The 17041-nt window shown below is 37.8% G+C and overlaps 1 protein-coding gene across 2 annotated transcripts in view; it reads left to right on the top strand.

The window, feature by feature from the left end:
- The window catches only part of CFAP418 (cilia and flagella associated protein 418), a 21727-nt gene extending 5401 nt beyond the window's left edge, over window positions 1–16326 (top strand). Inside the window, exons 3-7 of one of the 2 annotated variants that reach the window (XM_027131444.1) lie at window positions 2179–2243; window positions 2779–2844; window positions 6637–6723; window positions 10498–10593; window positions 14789–16326. In XM_027131444.1, the coding sequence (XP_026987245.1) occupies window positions 2179–2243; window positions 2779–2844; window positions 6637–6723; window positions 10498–10593; window positions 14789–14942 (468 nt within the window). In that variant the 3' untranslated portion in view covers window positions 14943–16326. The remainder of the gene's footprint in view (window positions 1–2178; window positions 2244–2778; window positions 2845–6636; window positions 6724–10497; window positions 10594–14788) is intronic. The other variant, XM_027131445.1, reaches the window with a different exon arrangement.
- Window positions 16327–17041: the final 715 nt, after the last annotated feature.

Below are 17041 nucleotides of genomic sequence, written 5' to 3'. Positions count from 1 at the left end.
ATATATATATATATATATATATATATATATATATATATATATATTTGTTAGAAAGAGACCAAATGGAAGTCTAAATTACAAGGACCACAAGGAAAAAAATCTAAGAAATAAATATAATACCAAAGAGGGTTGGTTTGTTTGTTTTTAAGGTAGGGAAGATTAAAGCAAGACAGTGGACTAAAAATAACTAGGCAATGATTGTGTTAAGATTATGGATATGGGCCACTTCTTTTTTTGTCAGACTAAAATTTAAGTGACTGGTATAGATCTTAAGCTTTGTATTTCTCTGTGCCAGAGGGGAGAGGAGTGGGAGAGGTCAGTGAAATACATGAGGGATGTACAAAATACATGAGTCACAGAGATGAAATGTACAGCATCAGGGATATAGTCAATAATACTGTAATAGCTCTGTATGGTGACTAGACTTTCTGTGGTGATCATTTTGTAATATATAGAAATACCAAGTCAGTATGTTTTACCCCTGAAACTAACATAGTGTTGTAGGTCAATTATACTTCAATTAGAATAACAAAAAATAAAAATAAAACCAAGTTTAAAAAATCTTAATTTCTCTAAATTTAACATTTTCAGTTCATCTGTGGTAAATTAATAAGCTGATGGCCTAGTTGAATAACATGTCAACACAATAGCAATGGTGTTGAATACTCTGCGAACAGAATGCATCATAAATGCTGAATAGCAATACTAATTTAATTAGTGGTAGGAAAAAAACTACATGATGTTATTCATTGATCATCTGAGCAATTCATTATTTAGTAAGCACTACAGGGTATGTATCTGTGTGTGAGGCACTGTCTCTTCAGTTCAAGGCATTTCAGAAAGAGAAGGAAATACTTCTCTAAAGAAGTATTAGAGAAGATATACTAATCTGAAATAAAAATAGCTCTTATAATCATGAAGAATAAGCTTTTATGCACTTCTTCTGTGTGCTCCCTTTTTGAAGTTAGTTATTATATCCAGTTTTCCAGCCTGCAGGGGAGAAAGCAACCCAAGTAAACTTCTGGAGGAAAGCAGATCAATGTAAAACACTGATTGGATGAGGAAAGGAAGTGTCTCTGAATTGCTCGTCCATATGCCCACCTTCTCCTCAGAGGCCAGATGCTCTTGAGAGTATTGGTCCCTCCTCCATTGCTCACCTGTCCTGTTGTGTTTCTTTCTTTTCTTAATTGAAGTATAGTTGACTTACAATATTATATCAGTTGCAGACTCACACAAGAAAGCCCAGAAACAGCAGCAGATGTCCCAGCGTGCCAGCCTTGAGTTGCAAACACAAGCCTGGATGGCACATGGAGCGTGCTCCCAAAGACAAAAAGAGACTTAGGCACATTATTACTTTTCAGCTATGCACCAAAAATGTTTCCAGTTCTGTTTAACATCAGTTTTATTCAACAAATAAAAGAGTTAAGAGAAATAGTAAAGTATTTTTGCCTCCATTAAATTTCCTCACCTGCTAGGTAAATTGATGGCATGTCTCTGCATAGTTTAAATTGCCTTCTCTCCATCCTACTTCCTTTCCTTGGCGGTGGTCCTAGTATGTGGTCAGCCATGTTGTTTGGTACCTTATACCAGTTAACACTTAATAAATGCTTGCTAATGATGATGTTATGTAACCATATAGGAACTACTGTATGATTGTGACTAGGTAGCTCTACATTTTCCTTGGACATCTAATGGTTGATACCATTTCATCTGATCAAAATTAATATTCCTGAAGTTACCCAGGAGTTTGGTTAGTTTATTTTTAGTTCAGGTGAGTACCATTCACAGCCTTTAAAATGAGTCTGAGGTTTTTTTACTCCTCAATTGAATTTTTCCAGGATGAAGTTTTAAATAGCAGCTCCTTCATACTAAATCATTGAACTCTAGTATTAACTGAAGAGTTATCAAGTGACTCTAAATCTTAGCATGCTAATAATGGCAGTATATCAATTTTCTAGACTAAACGTTAGCATAGTAATTCGTAAATTCCTCAGGGAGGTCTACTTCCCTTTTGCCTTTAAAGGGTTTTGATCATTGTTTTCATTTCAGAAACTTTAAAATCATAGGAAATTTTAAGCCATTTTTAAAATATCCTTGTTATAAAATAAAGAATATTAGTTTTCATGTTACAATTCTCTAAGTTACCCTTGGCCTTTTATTGTTTTGTTTTTTTAACAGAAATTAAAATCTAAATCTTCAGGTAACACATCTGTCAGAGCTTCCATTCAAGGCCCTGGTAAGAGGTAAGTTGGGATTGCTTTGGTGAATTATACACACTGGTGAGCATGGTCTAGTAGATTTTGTTACCGTTTAACAACATTGAGCAACAAAGCACCACTGGTCGGCTTTCAGGAGACAGACCAACAGCAGCATTTTTCAGTGTTCTTATGGTCTGTGACTCCTTAGTGTAAAGGAACTTGAATGGGAGGTTATTGCTATTGTAAATAATTTTCTGCTGCATAAAAAAAAAAAAAGTGTGAATGGTTTCTCAAAATTAATGTTCTGTTATATTCTTCAGTATTTACTTTGTCCCTTACATTATTTGGCAAACACATTTTTCTGTGACTCATTTTAACTCCTTGAGTGTTCCTGAATATACAGGTTTTATCCAATAACACACTGACCCTGAAATAAATACCTCTTCCTTGAAATAGTTGGCTTGCTCAGGAAAATATACAATTTGATTACAAGAATATAGAGTCAATGAGGCCAAATTAACTTCTCATGTTTCTTTTATGTTTTAATTTTATTTTTCTTCCGTCTGTTGAACATGTCCAGCTGCAGCCCAGTATACCTTGGTGGAAGCGCTGTTCCATGTGGGGTTGGGACAAATACTTCACAGAGGTAAGATGTCAGAAATATGTTATACTTTCTTAATTAGTTTTTTCCAAATTGATACCCTGTTAAAACATAGTTCTTATCATCTTGGCATGAGTCTGTTTCATAATAAAAGGTATATTTTGTTAGCCAGTCTAACTAAGAACACTTTACTGAAATACTGATTATTATTGGGTGATAGTTGTTAAAAGCTATGGTGTTGGGTATGTGTTGTTCATTGTGTTGACACCCTTCTTTAAGAGCCACTTGAAGTGCCTGGATCACTTCCATCCCAGCTTGGTTTCCACAAGACACCAGGAGTTGAGCTTCTATCTCGCCATTTTTCCTTCCAGGCAGTGAAAACCAGTGAGTAGGACAGGTGAACTATATGATGTGTCACCCACACTGCCTTGGCCAGTCAGCGTGAGAAGCTGTGGGTCTGTAGTACCCAAGGAGTTCTTAAGCACAGTCTCTTGATTTTACATATTTCAAAAGGAGAAACCCTCCTTTTGTTGTCTCTTCCCCAACCCTCCTTTCACCCAGGATCTCACTCAGTACCTCTTTCAGGGCAATCTTATGGTCATGATGCTACCTACCCCAAGCCCCTATCAGCCTCAGACTCCTAGCCTATTCCATTGTCATTGTCGTAAAGAGGGGAAACAGATCGATTTTCAGCAATTTTTTTTTTATTGAAGTATAGTTGATTTACAATGTTGTGTTAATTTCTACTGTACAGCAAAGTGATTCAGTTATACATATATATACATTCTTTTTCGTATTCTTTTCTGTTATGGTTTATCACAGGATATTGAATATAGTTCCGTATGCTATACAGTAGGACCTTATTGTTTATCCATTTTATATATGATAGTTTGTGTCTGCTAATCCCAAACTCCCAAGCCATCCCTCCCCCACCCACCTCCCCCTTGGCAACCACAAGTCTGTTCTCTATGTCTGTGAGTCTATTTCTGTTTCGTAGATAAGTTCACTTGTGTTGTATTTTAGATTCCACATATAAGTGATATCATATGGTATTTGTTTTTCTCTTTCTGACTTACTTCACTTGGTATATAATCTCTAGGCCCATCCGTGTTGCTGAAAATGACATTATTTCATTCTTTATTATGGCTGAGTAGTATTCCATTGTATATATGCACCACATCTTCTTTATCCATTCATCTGTCGATGGACATTTAGGTTGTTTCCACGTCTTGTCTGTTGTAAGTAGTTCAGCAAATCATTTTACTGTCCTGTTAAGTTTGGTTCTATTTTTATAGAGGCCCACTTAACTAGATTATTATATTTTGTCTAGTTATTTCTAAAGCACTTCTTCATTTTCTGATAAAAGAAGTAAAAGACTGAGCTGTATGATTGCATTCTGATCACGTTTCAGGGGAGATAACCATTATATTGAATAATGGAAGTGGGATCCAAAAGGACATTGTTGGAGGGTTGTAGTAGAGCTGGCCTAGGTCTGAGGAGGCCTGGAAAAAAAGGGCTATAGGACCAGAGGGAAACTGGGAATCTGGGGAAGCCTAGACCAGGAACACCAGGCAGCAGACAGGCTATAGCAACCCACAGGGGTGATGCCTGCTGTGAGGGCTGTAAATAAAGAGTTGATAGCACCTGAATCGTCGTGCGTTGAGGACTGTCTATTCAAAGGATTAGAGACACACACTGCCCTTAGAGAAGAATACAGTCTGGCTGCTTATCAATCCTGACTTACTGTGTCTACCCAGTTGGATTTGTCTCAGTCATTGCCAGACCACTCGGCCTCGAATCCAGGCTTCCCTCAAGTCATCCTTGAGCTATACGGCAAACGTTTCCTAGTTACCATCCACTTCCATCTTCTGTAGTCTCACCCACATAGAGCATTAAAGAAAATATACCTAACATAACATTTTGAGCACCTCTCCCCTGTTCAGAAGGAAAATGAGAGCTGCCGTCTGTCTCATATTAACTCTAAACTCATTGTTTGCTTTACCAAATTGTTGTTCTTCCTCTTCTCTTTTTAGTTCTTTCACCTCCAGTTAAAGCCTGGGCTAGATACTCTACTTCCACTAGAACACTTGTTATCCTTCTACTTTCCACTTATATTTTTCTACCTCTGAGTATTTTTACACTTATTCCCTGTCTAGAATGACAGTCCTTTCTAATGCATGTCCCCACTGTCTTACCTGCTTAATTCACTTACTGTAGACTCATTTTGTCATTCTGTTTGAACTTCCTTTTCCTTTTCTTTTTTTAGATATTCATTGAATGCCCTCTATGTCCTAGGTACTAGATACCAAAAAAGGTAAAACACTGGCCAGTAGAGAAACTGATAAAGAAACACATGATTATACCCAGGGCATGAAGAAAAAGGGCTCTGATGACAGAATACCTAAGTTCAGATATTCACTCTGCCTCTTACAAGCTGTGAAGCCTTGAGAAGGGATATAATCTTACAAAACCTCAGTTTCCTCACCCATAAATACTTTAGTTTTTATGGGTGAGGAAACTGAGTTATTGTAAGGATTAAATGAGATAATACATTAAAATTGTGCCCATGTTGCAGGTCAGCTAGCTACTATAGGTACAGTTGTTTGGAGTTGTTTGTGGGTATTTCTCGTCTGTTTGTGCTGCCTTCTCATTGTGTTATACCTCAGCTGCAAGAATCCTATATTCTACTACTTTTCCATTTTATCTCAGGAAATATCTTTATGTGCTCTGGTTTACTTCCAAGAGTAAATATTTTATTAAGATTCTCTTTTATGTAGTATATTTTTACATGTACTTTGATTTAGTTCTAGCAGAGAAGAATCTCGTTCCAGATGGAATTTCAGTGTATGCCTATTATATAACATTGATCCATGAGAATACCACAATCTTTCAACCCCATTCCTACCTTTTGCACAGTGACAAGAAGGGAAAACACATACAATTTGCATATATATGCACAGGTAAATGTTTATATTCACAGATCTTCTTCACCCATCACAAAGATACTAATCATTGACCACCTTCTTCATGGCATAGATCAACACACACAGAAAGATAAGCACATACATACTCATGTGCATGTAAAATATTATATGTATGAAGTACTTTATACTGTCCAGAGCACTTTTTTGTAAGTATATGTGTATTGGTTCACCTGCTTCACAGGGAAAAACCAAGATGCAGGTAGAGCAAGAATTTTTAACCCCATTTTATAAATGAGCAAATTGAGGCACTGATGTTAAATTCATTAAACACGTATTAATTCATCATGTCCTTGCTTAGTCCTAGGTTTTGAGTGAACACATTGTGGTGAACAAATAAATAGACACTTCCCTGCCCTCAGTGAGCTTTCAGTCTAGATGAGGAAAGAGACTTTAATTCCACAAATAACTATTTAATTTCCACATAATATGTAATGTGAAGGGTAAGTACAGAATACTATAAGCATAGATAATTGGCATCCTAACTAATATGAAGTGTTAGGGAATGCTTTCCTAAGCAAATAACATTTAATCAGACTATGATATGATAAATAAGTAGGAATTAAGCAAAGACAGGGGAGCGTTGGAGCCAGAGGACCCACCAGGTTAGACGATCCCTGAGCTGGAAGGAGCCAGGGGTGTGGGAGGAACAGGGAGCAGCCAGGTGAGCTGGAGTGTAGTGAGTGGGGGAAAGAATGGCTCCTGGTGGGGCTGGAGAGGTAGTCAGGGGACGTTTGGTTTGGGGTCCCCTGGAGGATTTTAGAAAAATATGTCCTATAGCAGTGGAAGCCATTGGGTTGTTTGGGGGTTTTTTTAAGCAGGTAGGGATGACATAATCATATTTGTGTTTCTAAAGAAAGAAATTTTGGTTCCAGAATGGAAGATGGATTGGAAGTTGGAGGGACAAGACAGGAGAGAACACAGGGAGACCAGTCAACAGGCAGTAGGTACCGGTGGTCCAGGAAAGAGACAGGGATGGCAGCTGTGACCTAAGTGGTGGCAGTGGCTGTAGGGAAAAAGGGTCACGCTTGAGATATTAGAACATAGAATTGACAGAATTCAGTGATTAAATGGCTGTTGGAGGCAAGAGAGAAAGTTGTCAAGAATGACTCCCAAGCCCTGTGCCTTGCCCAAGGCAAGGACTCCAACGTGTAACTTTACGCCTAGTCCATTATTCCTTCTAGTATACCAATTTGCAGACGCTTTTATAATGTATGTAAGAGGGAAGCCGCTTTTGTTATTGCAGCTGTTGTTTTCCAGCTGCCCAAACAGCAAGACTCCCCAGTCTACTGTGTAGATCTGAAGGATTTGACTGAGAACCAGGGTCTGTGCAGAAGACTATATTGGGCTATATTTGGGACATTCCCACCACTAACATCTTTAAAATAGTAAAGATTTTACTTACTAGCCTGATAAAAGGACAAAGCTGTTGATGACACTTCCATGTTTGTATTTACTCACATTTTCGAGGAAAGACCTGACAGTTTATCTTTCACTGGAACCATGACTTTATGTTAGATATTCTTTTATATATAGTTATAAAAGAAAAATATATTTAAGCCCTGAAAATAAGCACTGATTTACATGCCTAGGGCATGAAGGAAATCGGGTCTGTTCTGCCTCTTTTTCATGTGTTATGTTTGTTTAATTTTTGGATCAAGCTCTGATTTGAGAGTAATCTCGAATGATTTTAGAGTGTAAAGATTTGAATCTTCTACCCACTTGGTGTAAAGGGGAAGAGCAGTAGCAAAGCATGGTGGCATTAATAAGATATAGATAAAACCAAGGTGTTATTTTCAAGCCAAATTGAATTTTACTCTCCTCGTTATTTTTTAAACTACTTGCAAGCCTGGATTATTCCATAGACTGGTATAATAATGGTCTAATAGAGTGAATCGTAGCAGCAGAATGATTTCTTAGCTGCAAGTTAGTTTTATTTTTCTCAAAGGACAGTGTCGGTAGGAAAATATGGTAGTGTGAATAGATTTGAATAAACTGCTAAATTTTAAATTAAAAAGCTGTATTTAACATTATGGTTGAAATTTTACACATACAGAATGTCAGGAAATTCTAAATTATAGTTCCCACAACAGCAGTAATTCAGCCAAATTGCACATATGTATTAAGGCATTAAAGTTAACACTCTGTGCAATCATGTAATAAATACATATGCATAAGAAAGCAAGTTATAGCAGCTTTGGGAACCATCATTTTGCATTTCCTGACTTGTACATTCAAAATCCAAGTTCAAATGTGTACAAATGTAATTGTGTTGAATTTCCATATGTACAAATTCAACTTCATAAATTGCTAACAGTTTAAAAGGAAATACGGAATTGTTTATGAAACTTAAGATTTTAAGTGTTTAATTATTGTTGTGATTAATGTTTTTAGAAATACAAAGCATTCATTCTCAAAGAAACTTCCAGGCCAAAATATATTTGCAATTTTGAAGTTAAGTTATCTGAATTTTAGAGGGAAATAAGTGAAAAAAAATATAGTGATGGATTTTATTTTATTTTTTAATTGCAGAAGTATTATATGCTTTTTGAAAAAAATAAAAAGTCAAAATGTATAAGGAGAAAGATAGTACTCTCCTTCCTTCCTCTCCATTCCCACCCCTCCTGAGGCAACCAGTGATAGCTGCGTGGTATATTACCTTCCACATTTTTCTCCATGTTCTTACAAACTTGTTATAAACACCTATACAGGAAAATTTGTGGGGTAGTTTTTACAAAGACAGGATCATGTTATATATGTTATTGTGTACCTTGCCTTGTGCACCTCTATGTCAGTAGTTAAATCTAATTAACTCTTTTATCAACTGCCTAATATTCCATAGTACAAATGTTATTCAGTCTTTTCCCTCTTTGATAGCTATCCAGGTGGTATCCTGTTTTTTGCCACTTCAACAGCACTGCAGTCGAAATTATTCTTGAGATACACGCCTATACTCTGGTGCTTTTATTTATATGTAATATATTCCCCAAAATGGGATTGCTAGTGCAGCAGCTAGGTATAATTTTAATTGTAAAATTATGCCAAGATTTTTCCCAAAAGGTTATAGCAGTTCACATACCCACCAGAAATGTCTGAGAGGGCTAATTTTTGCTAACTTAATTGGTTTAAATATATATTTCATGGTTGCTTGAAATTTTAATTCTTTATGTAGTATTTTAACTTTTTAATAAATGCTGTATGCCAGGCACTGTCATGAGCACTTCATCAATATTAACTTGATTAGCTCCTCATAATTCTTCTATGAGGTGTGCATTATTATCCCCATTTTATAGATAGGGAAACTAAGTCCCAGAGAAGTTAAGTTACTTGACTATAGTACACAGCTAGGGAATCAGCATTTGAACGTAGGCAATCTTATCTACACTCTTTCACTACTAATCTATGCTACCTATATTAGTGACATAGTGACATTATATTTTTAGAGTTTCTTTCTTTGTTGTCATTTGTAAGCACTCTTTATCAGTATAAGTATTTGACTATGTGTTGAAAATGTTTTCTTTCACTCTATTATTGGTCTTTTCACTTTATTTTTGGTATCTTTAAAACTCTTGTTATTTCCTTTTAATTTTTAGATGATCAAATGTATCTATATTGATTCTAGTTTTAAAATACTTCAGACAATGGAGAAGTTTTCTTTAAATCACAATTATTATACAAATCAAATGGTTTGCAGCAGCAATTCATAATTCTTACCATATATTATCATTTTACTCCTGAAGTTACTATGTACTATATGAATTTTGAGATTTGCTTGGCATTTTGGTTCCTCAGGTTGTCACTGAGTAACTGTTATGTGCTGAGTATCGTTCTAGCAGTTCTACCCTCTCTCATCAGCAGCATTTTTCCCTTCACTGCATCTTTGCCATCAGTATACAAACCGACTCTTTCTCCTTCTTAAATATAACCTTCTATTAACCCCACTTCCTTTACCAACTACCACTCCACTTAAAGAAACTGCTTAGATATACCTTACCAGTGAAGCCTATGCAGACTCTTGTATTTAAAATTATAACACACTTCCTCCCAGTACTTTCAATTTTATCGACTCTACTTTTTATTTCATTTAAAGCACTTTTTACCTTCTAACGTGCTACATAATTTATGAGTATTTCTTCTCGAATTAGAATCTAAGCTGTTTGAGGACAGAATCTCACCAGCACATAGTAGTCTTTCAGTAAATACTTTTTAAGTGAGTGAATGAATACATTAATGCCAAGTAGTGGGGAAACAGAAACAAATAAGATATTGTCCCAGCACAGAGAAGATATTGTCCCAGCATTTCAATACAATGTGACAAATTCTGTGGTAGAGGCATCCTGAAATTTTCATTAGGAAGGGAAACACGTAAAGAAGGTAGCTTAAGTGAAGATCTCCCTCAGACAAATTTGAAAACCATTGAACTAAAAGATCTACACATCCATTTTTTTCTTTTATATATGTAAATATACATGTGTGCATATATGTATCAGTATGCAAGATCTTAGTAAAATAGGTAGGTTTGTGCAGAAATTTAACCTGAAAGTTCAAATAGGTAATCAGACCAATAGTATAAAAATTTATACTCAGATTCATCTTTACTTTTCTGTTGTTTACTCGGTAATCTGTAATATGTGGTATAGTCTGTGAATAAATCAGCATATTTTCATATTTAAATTTAACAGTAATTTCTAATGTACAGTTCTTTTTCTCTGAACAGAGCATGTGACCATCTGCGTTGTATAGCCTGTGATTTCTGGGTAGTAAGCTGCGATGACTATGGGTGGGACAAATCATGTGATTACCTGTTTTTCAGGTATGTTTCTAAAGAACTTCACTCTGTGAAAAATGTACTTAATATATAACTTTATATTTCTTACTGTGCAGTAATGCCTCTTGGTGACCTTGGCCAGATTGTGTGGCCTCCACCTCTTTGATATTTCTCGCATCATCTCCTCCTTTCCATCTGTCTGCTGTCAGCCTAGTTAAGGACATGTTACTTCTGGACAGGAGTTCAGAAGTAGCCTCCTCACTGATTTTCCTGTGTACAGTCTCTTCTTCCAGACCACCCTTCACTTGCTGAGAATTAAAGCATAACTCTGAGTATGCCATCCTCTTGCCCAAAACCCTTCTGCTTACAGAATAATGTCCAAATTCCTCAGCATGGCATTCAAGACCTTCCATAATCCAGTCCCCAACTATCTATTACCCAGCTTTGTTTGTCTTTCCATGGTATACTTTTCACCTTTGCAAGATTTTAGCTACATCAAAACAGTGCTCCCGGGGCTTCCCTGGTGGCGCAGTGGTTGAGAGTCCACCTGCTGATGCAGGGGACACAGGTTCGTGTCCCGGTCCGGGAAGATCCCACATACCGTGGAGCGGCTGGGCCCGTGAGCCATGGCCACTGAGCCTGTGTGTCCAGAGCCTGTGCTCCACAACGGGAGAGGTTACAACAGTGAGAGGCCCGCATACTGCAAAAAAAAAAAAAAAAAACAATGCTCCCATAATGCTCCCATTCCCTATGACTTTGTATAAACTCTCCACCTCTTGGGCTACCTTCCCACCATTTTATCTACCTAAACCCTACCTGTCCCTCAGGGTATGGTTCATTGCTCATCTTCTATGATTCCCTTACCACTCTCTCAACTTGGAAGTAAACTCATCCTCTTCCGTGTGTCCACAGCACGTTGTACCGGTTATAGCACTTACTGTAATAAAAGACTGAAAATATCTTAGGTTGGTGTATGTCTGCCTCCCTCCTTGTGGTTGGGATAGTGTCTTACTTATATTTTTGTAATTTGTACATCCTTAAATACTCAGTGAATACCTAATGTTTTTAAGTTATAAAAATGTATCTGGGGCTTCCCTGGTGGCGCAGTGGTTAAGAATCCACCTGCCAATGCAGGGGACATGGGTTCGAGCCCTGGTGCGGGAAGATCCCACATGCCGTGGAGCAACTAAGCCCGTGTGCCACAACTACTGAAGCCCGTGCGCCTAGAACCCGTGCTCCGCAAGGAGAGAAGCCACCGCAATGAGAAGCCTGTGCACCGTAACCAAGAGTAGCCCCCACTCGCCACAACTAGAGAAAGCCCGAGCGCAGCAAAGAAGACCCAACGCAGACATAAATAAATAAATAAATAAAATAAAATTAAAAAAAAAAAAAATGTATCTGAACTGTACATTCACATTTTCAAATAAAAATTAAGGGCTAAAAATTAGTAAAGTACACATATCATGCATTTTTGGCCCCCCAAACCTGTGCCTAAGCAAAGACTATATTTTCAGGTACAAGTCATCAGAATTATTGCAGCACTCTTCAGTAGCATAAAGAAAACCGTGCGAGGCTTTCTTCACACCTCTCTGGCATCCATTCTCATGTAAATCTCTAGGAGTCTCCTCTAGTGTTAATGTAAGAGTTTTTAAACTTTTCACATCAAGAACTGTTCTGAAAATCTGAATCCTCTCAACATACACACAGAAAGATTCAAATATGCAGATACATAGAAAAATTACAATTTGAGAGATTTCATAGTACCCAACCCAAATAAAGCCTGGTGTGGGCCCAAAATCCCAGGTCAAGAGCCCGTACTGTTTGGGGCTCTGAAGCTCAGATTAAGAAATGTAGACTGTAAAGTGGTAGATGAAACCATGAAACTGGATGATATTACCCAGAAAGGTGACTTGGAAGCCTGTCAGTGAATGCAGAGTTAAGGGATCATTTAGTTAAGATAGGAGATGCTGGGACTTCCCTGGTCCAGTGGTTCCCTTAACCGCTGGTCCAGTGGTTAAGAATCAGTCTTGCAATGCAGGGGACGCTGGTTCGATCTCTGGTCAGGGAACTGAGATCCGAAATGCTGCAGGGCAACTAAACTCATGTGCTGCAGCTAGAGAGCCCGCATGCCGCAACTACAGAGCCCACACACTCTGGGGCCCATGTGCCACAACCAGAGAGAAGCCCGCACACCACAACGAAGAGCCTGCATGCCACAACGAAAGATCCCACGTGCTGCAGCTAAGACCTGACACAACCAAAAATAAATAAATAAATAAATATTTTTTTAAAAAAGATAGGAGATGCTTTGATGTTTATATTGGGGGGGGGGGGGGGGGGGGGAAGACAAGAGAAGGGAAGGTTATGTGAGTAACAAGGTCCTGGAGGCTTTGGGGTCTAGAGTGCTGATGGAAAGTGGGCCTTGGATAGGAAGAGGCCGCCTCTGTGCCTGGGTGGAAAGAGGTCATATACTGATGTGTTCAAGGGGACAGCTAGGAAATGGAGGCCTTTTCACATCTCACTGCCTGATTTTGTGAAGGAAGATGTGATCTGCTTGAAAGTAGAGGGGAGAGGAAACACTTGAGGGCAATAAGTGTATCCTAGCTTTGAGAAGTTCTAGAACTTTCTAAAAGAAGTATAAGCTATACTTGACCAGCCTGCCATGATAGCTAAGTAAAATGCTCGTATTTTTCTATTAAACTGTGTTTGCTTTATGGGAAATAATGAAATTTTCTTTCTCAGCTTTTAAAATACGCACTACTTGAAATGTATTAATTATTGATAGTTCCTTGGCTTTCATGATTCCTACTCCTGAAATCTCTAAGTATTCAATCAAGTGTGACATGTTAAGTTTGTCAAAATATATTGCAGATTGAATAAAGGACAGTCCTTCATTTAGCCATTTAGTTTTCATTAAACACATTTAGTTTTGTTTGGCTTTTTTCTTTGCAGTAAAACTTATTCAGTTCTTCCCCTATCTCACTGCAACCTTAGCTAAGTTGTTCAGCTGGTCAAAGTCTCAGTTTCCTGAAGTCAGACAGTTGGCCTGGAAAATCTCTTAGGTTTTGTTAGGGTCTAACCTCAATTGTGCCTGAATTTTGTGCAGTACTGAATGTGGTGCCCATTGGCCACCAGAGGGCACTTTGTTTCCTGCTTTCTGTAGCAGTGACATCAACAGTTAACAGTGTATTTCTTTCTTTAAAAGTACTTATACTGTATTTCATCATTTCACTATGTATTTTTTCATCATTTCACTTTGAATTTTTTCATTTTCTTTTGTCATGGAATATTTACATAAATTCAGTACATGGACTGAAAATCATAATTGATTTTCTATTAATTAAATTTAACTTCTGCAGTCTTTTTTATAATAGCATCAAGTCAGATGGTTATCGTTTTTCATGAGTTCTGCGCATAGGTTTAATTATGTTAAAATTACTGACATTTATTTCAGGATAGGCATTTGTTTTGTTTCTGGTAGTGTACGTAAATAAGCAGATCATTGAAACAAATGAGATATAATATGAATTCAACACATAGAAATAACAAGCACTTTTTCTCTATTAATGAAAAATTTCTATAGTTAACCCATCAGAAGCCTGTTATCTTTATGCCTCTTATATGCCCTCCATTTGCCACACTGCTGGCTTTATTTTTTTTTTTTTTTTTTTTTGCGGTACACGGGCCTCTCACTGTTGTGGCCTCTCCCGTTGCGGAGCACAGGCTCCGGACGCGCAGGCTCAGCGGCCATGGCTCATGGGCCCAGCCGCTCCGCAGCACGTGGGATCTTCCCGGACCAGGGCACGAACCCGTGTCCCCTGCATCGGCAGGCAGACTCTCAACCACTGCGCCACCAGGGAAGCCCCTCCACACTGCAGGCTTTTAAAATATGGCACAGGTGAGTATTTGAGGTAGGAGATGAACCACCATCTTTTCCACTCTATTCTTATATCATGTAGTCTCTGATAAGACAGATCAATGATTCTTCTCTTTAGGTCACTGTGTTCTACAACAGCCTTAATAAACAGACCTAGAGGATTGCCATTTAAAAACATTGAAATCCTCAGAAAGAGAACGCCAAAGTGTATCTTCTGTTTTTCATGTGAGAGCACCAGGTAGTTTAGCGTTTGGATGTTGTGAAGATAGGAAAATAAAGCAGTTAGAATTTCTTTTTTGTTTTTTTAAGTCATTAAGCACTGAACAAAGCTACTATGCTAAAACCTTCTTATTTTACTAATAGGAACAATATGCCAGAATTCCACAAATTAAAAACAAAGTTGGTAAAGAAGAAAGGAACACGGGCATACGCCTGCCAGTGCAGCTGGAGAACCATTGAAGAGCTGACTGACCTTCAGACGGATCATCACCTTCGCTGGGTTTGCGGTAAACACTGAGAACGCAGACTTTCCACATTCAGACAAATGCATCCATGAGAACAGTCTCTATTAACTGTCACAATATTTAGGTAAAGGTACATAGTATCATGCCCTTTGGAAAAGACAGGAAATTTCATTTAATGGCTGTATAAATTTTCAAAGACCAAATGGACTTGGGAAGATAATGTGCTTTAATGTTTTGGAATTATTCCTTTTTGATATATGGACATTTCACTTAGGAAGTAAGGTAACAAGTTATCCAAATACTTCTTTGCTAGCCTGTCCCCTGTTAAATAGAAATTTCATTGTGGAGTTTCATACAAATGTATAGCCATTCAGTAGCAACTGCAGTGTTACTGACTGCTAGTATACTTAGCATAAACATTCCTCTTTATAGCAGTTAAAAGGGATAAAGCTGGCCCTGCAGAGAGGTCATTGAGGGGTGTACACATCACCTCTTCCAGTCAAATCTGTTGTTAGCAAAGATCATAATTTAGACATGTCAGAAACCATGTGATCAGTGGCTAATTGAAGGGTTTTCGGGAATATAGGTATATTGTAGGTGAAAACACTGCCTGTATCTGATCTAACTTCACCAATTCAAAGCAATACTATGCACAGTAGTAAGTATATATTACCAGTTTTAGCTTATTTCTCCTCCTTTTGTTCATTTAGATACCAGAAGTTATTTAGTTTGCTCTTTTAACAAGTATCCATTTCTATATAAAAGTGGTTTTTTTTGATGCACCTAAAAGTACAAGGAAAAATCCTAATACAGACAGGTCATTTTTGGATTTTCCAAGTACCTTCTTGCCTTTAATGCCCTAAAACTCCATTAAGTAAAGAGAACAGCAAGTAAAATATATTCTCAGGCAGCCTGTAGATTTTTCTGGTAGGATCAGGTTGACATACTGTTTATTGGTGAGTACATGAAAAAAGAAAGCATAGCTGAACCAACAGGTAGCCTGTTGGGCTCCTTCTTAATATGACTAAGACTTGAGGAGCCCTACAGTAGCAGCACATTCAGAAGATCGGTTACCTCAAAATTACCAGCTCGCAGCCCCATCAAGAGATTCCAATTTGCCAGCAGCTCTTTACCGCCTGTGTCTAATATATTGTTCAAATGCGTGACACAGGCTTGCTGAAAGCGAGGAACTGAAGCAAAGTTATGATCTGCGTAGTCTTATACTGAATCTGTTCCAGCCATTTTACTCAGGCAAAGAAAGATCTGGTCATTAAACTCCTTCTCCTAACCGTGACACATTTGCATATGTGTATCACTTGCTCCAGTAAGTCTAGTATTCCAACAGGATAAATCTCATTGTGGCAGATGCTCACATTTTTTGTATTAAGAATATGTTTACCAATCTTATCTTTCAATAAAAATTTTTTACCCCCTGAACTTTCATCTCAGTGTAATTGTGTCGGAAACATAGTGGGGGACTTCCCTGGTGGCGCAGTGGTTAAGAATCCACCTGCCAATGCAGGGGACATGGCTTTGAGCCCTGGTCTGGGAAGATCCCACATGCCACGGAGCAACTAAGCCTGTGTCCCACAGCTACTGAGCCTGCATTCTAGAGCCCGCGAGCCACAACTACTGAGCCTGCATGCCACAACTACTGAAGCCTGCATGCCTAGAACCCGTGCCCTGCAACAAGAGAAGCCACCTCAATGAGAAGCCTGCACACCTCAGTGAAGAGTAGCCCCTGCTCACCGCAACTAGAAAAAGCCCGCGTGCAGCAACGAAGACCCAATGCAGTCAAATAAATAAATACATACATACATTTAAAAAAAAATTGATCCTTTTAAAGAAAATAAAAAAGGAAATGGGGATTTGGATTGAAGTTGCCTATTTCAAAAATAGCAAAGCAACAAGATCCACACATTCAGAACCTCATGGAATTTGGCACATTTAATCATAATGGTGATTTCTTTTTAATTTAAATGAGCAAATTTACTAAATTATGGATTTGAAATTTTTTTCCTCTTTTATTATTTCATCATAACTATTCTATAACTTAGATATGTTGCCCATGTTTGGCATTCCATAACATAATAATTATAATAATTAGTTCTCTAATGTCAGAAATGTATAAATGAGTTCACATTTTTGTTGG

This window comes from Aethalodelphis obliquidens, unplaced genomic scaffold (genome assembly GCF_003676395.1).
Source record: "Aethalodelphis obliquidens isolate GAN/ISIS:26980383/991018 unplaced genomic scaffold, ASM367639v1 scaffold39, whole genome shotgun sequence".
NCBI classification, from domain to species: Eukaryota; Metazoa; Chordata; class Mammalia; order Artiodactyla; family Delphinidae; genus Aethalodelphis; species Aethalodelphis obliquidens.
This window is presented reverse-complemented; position numbering and strand designations above follow the sequence as displayed.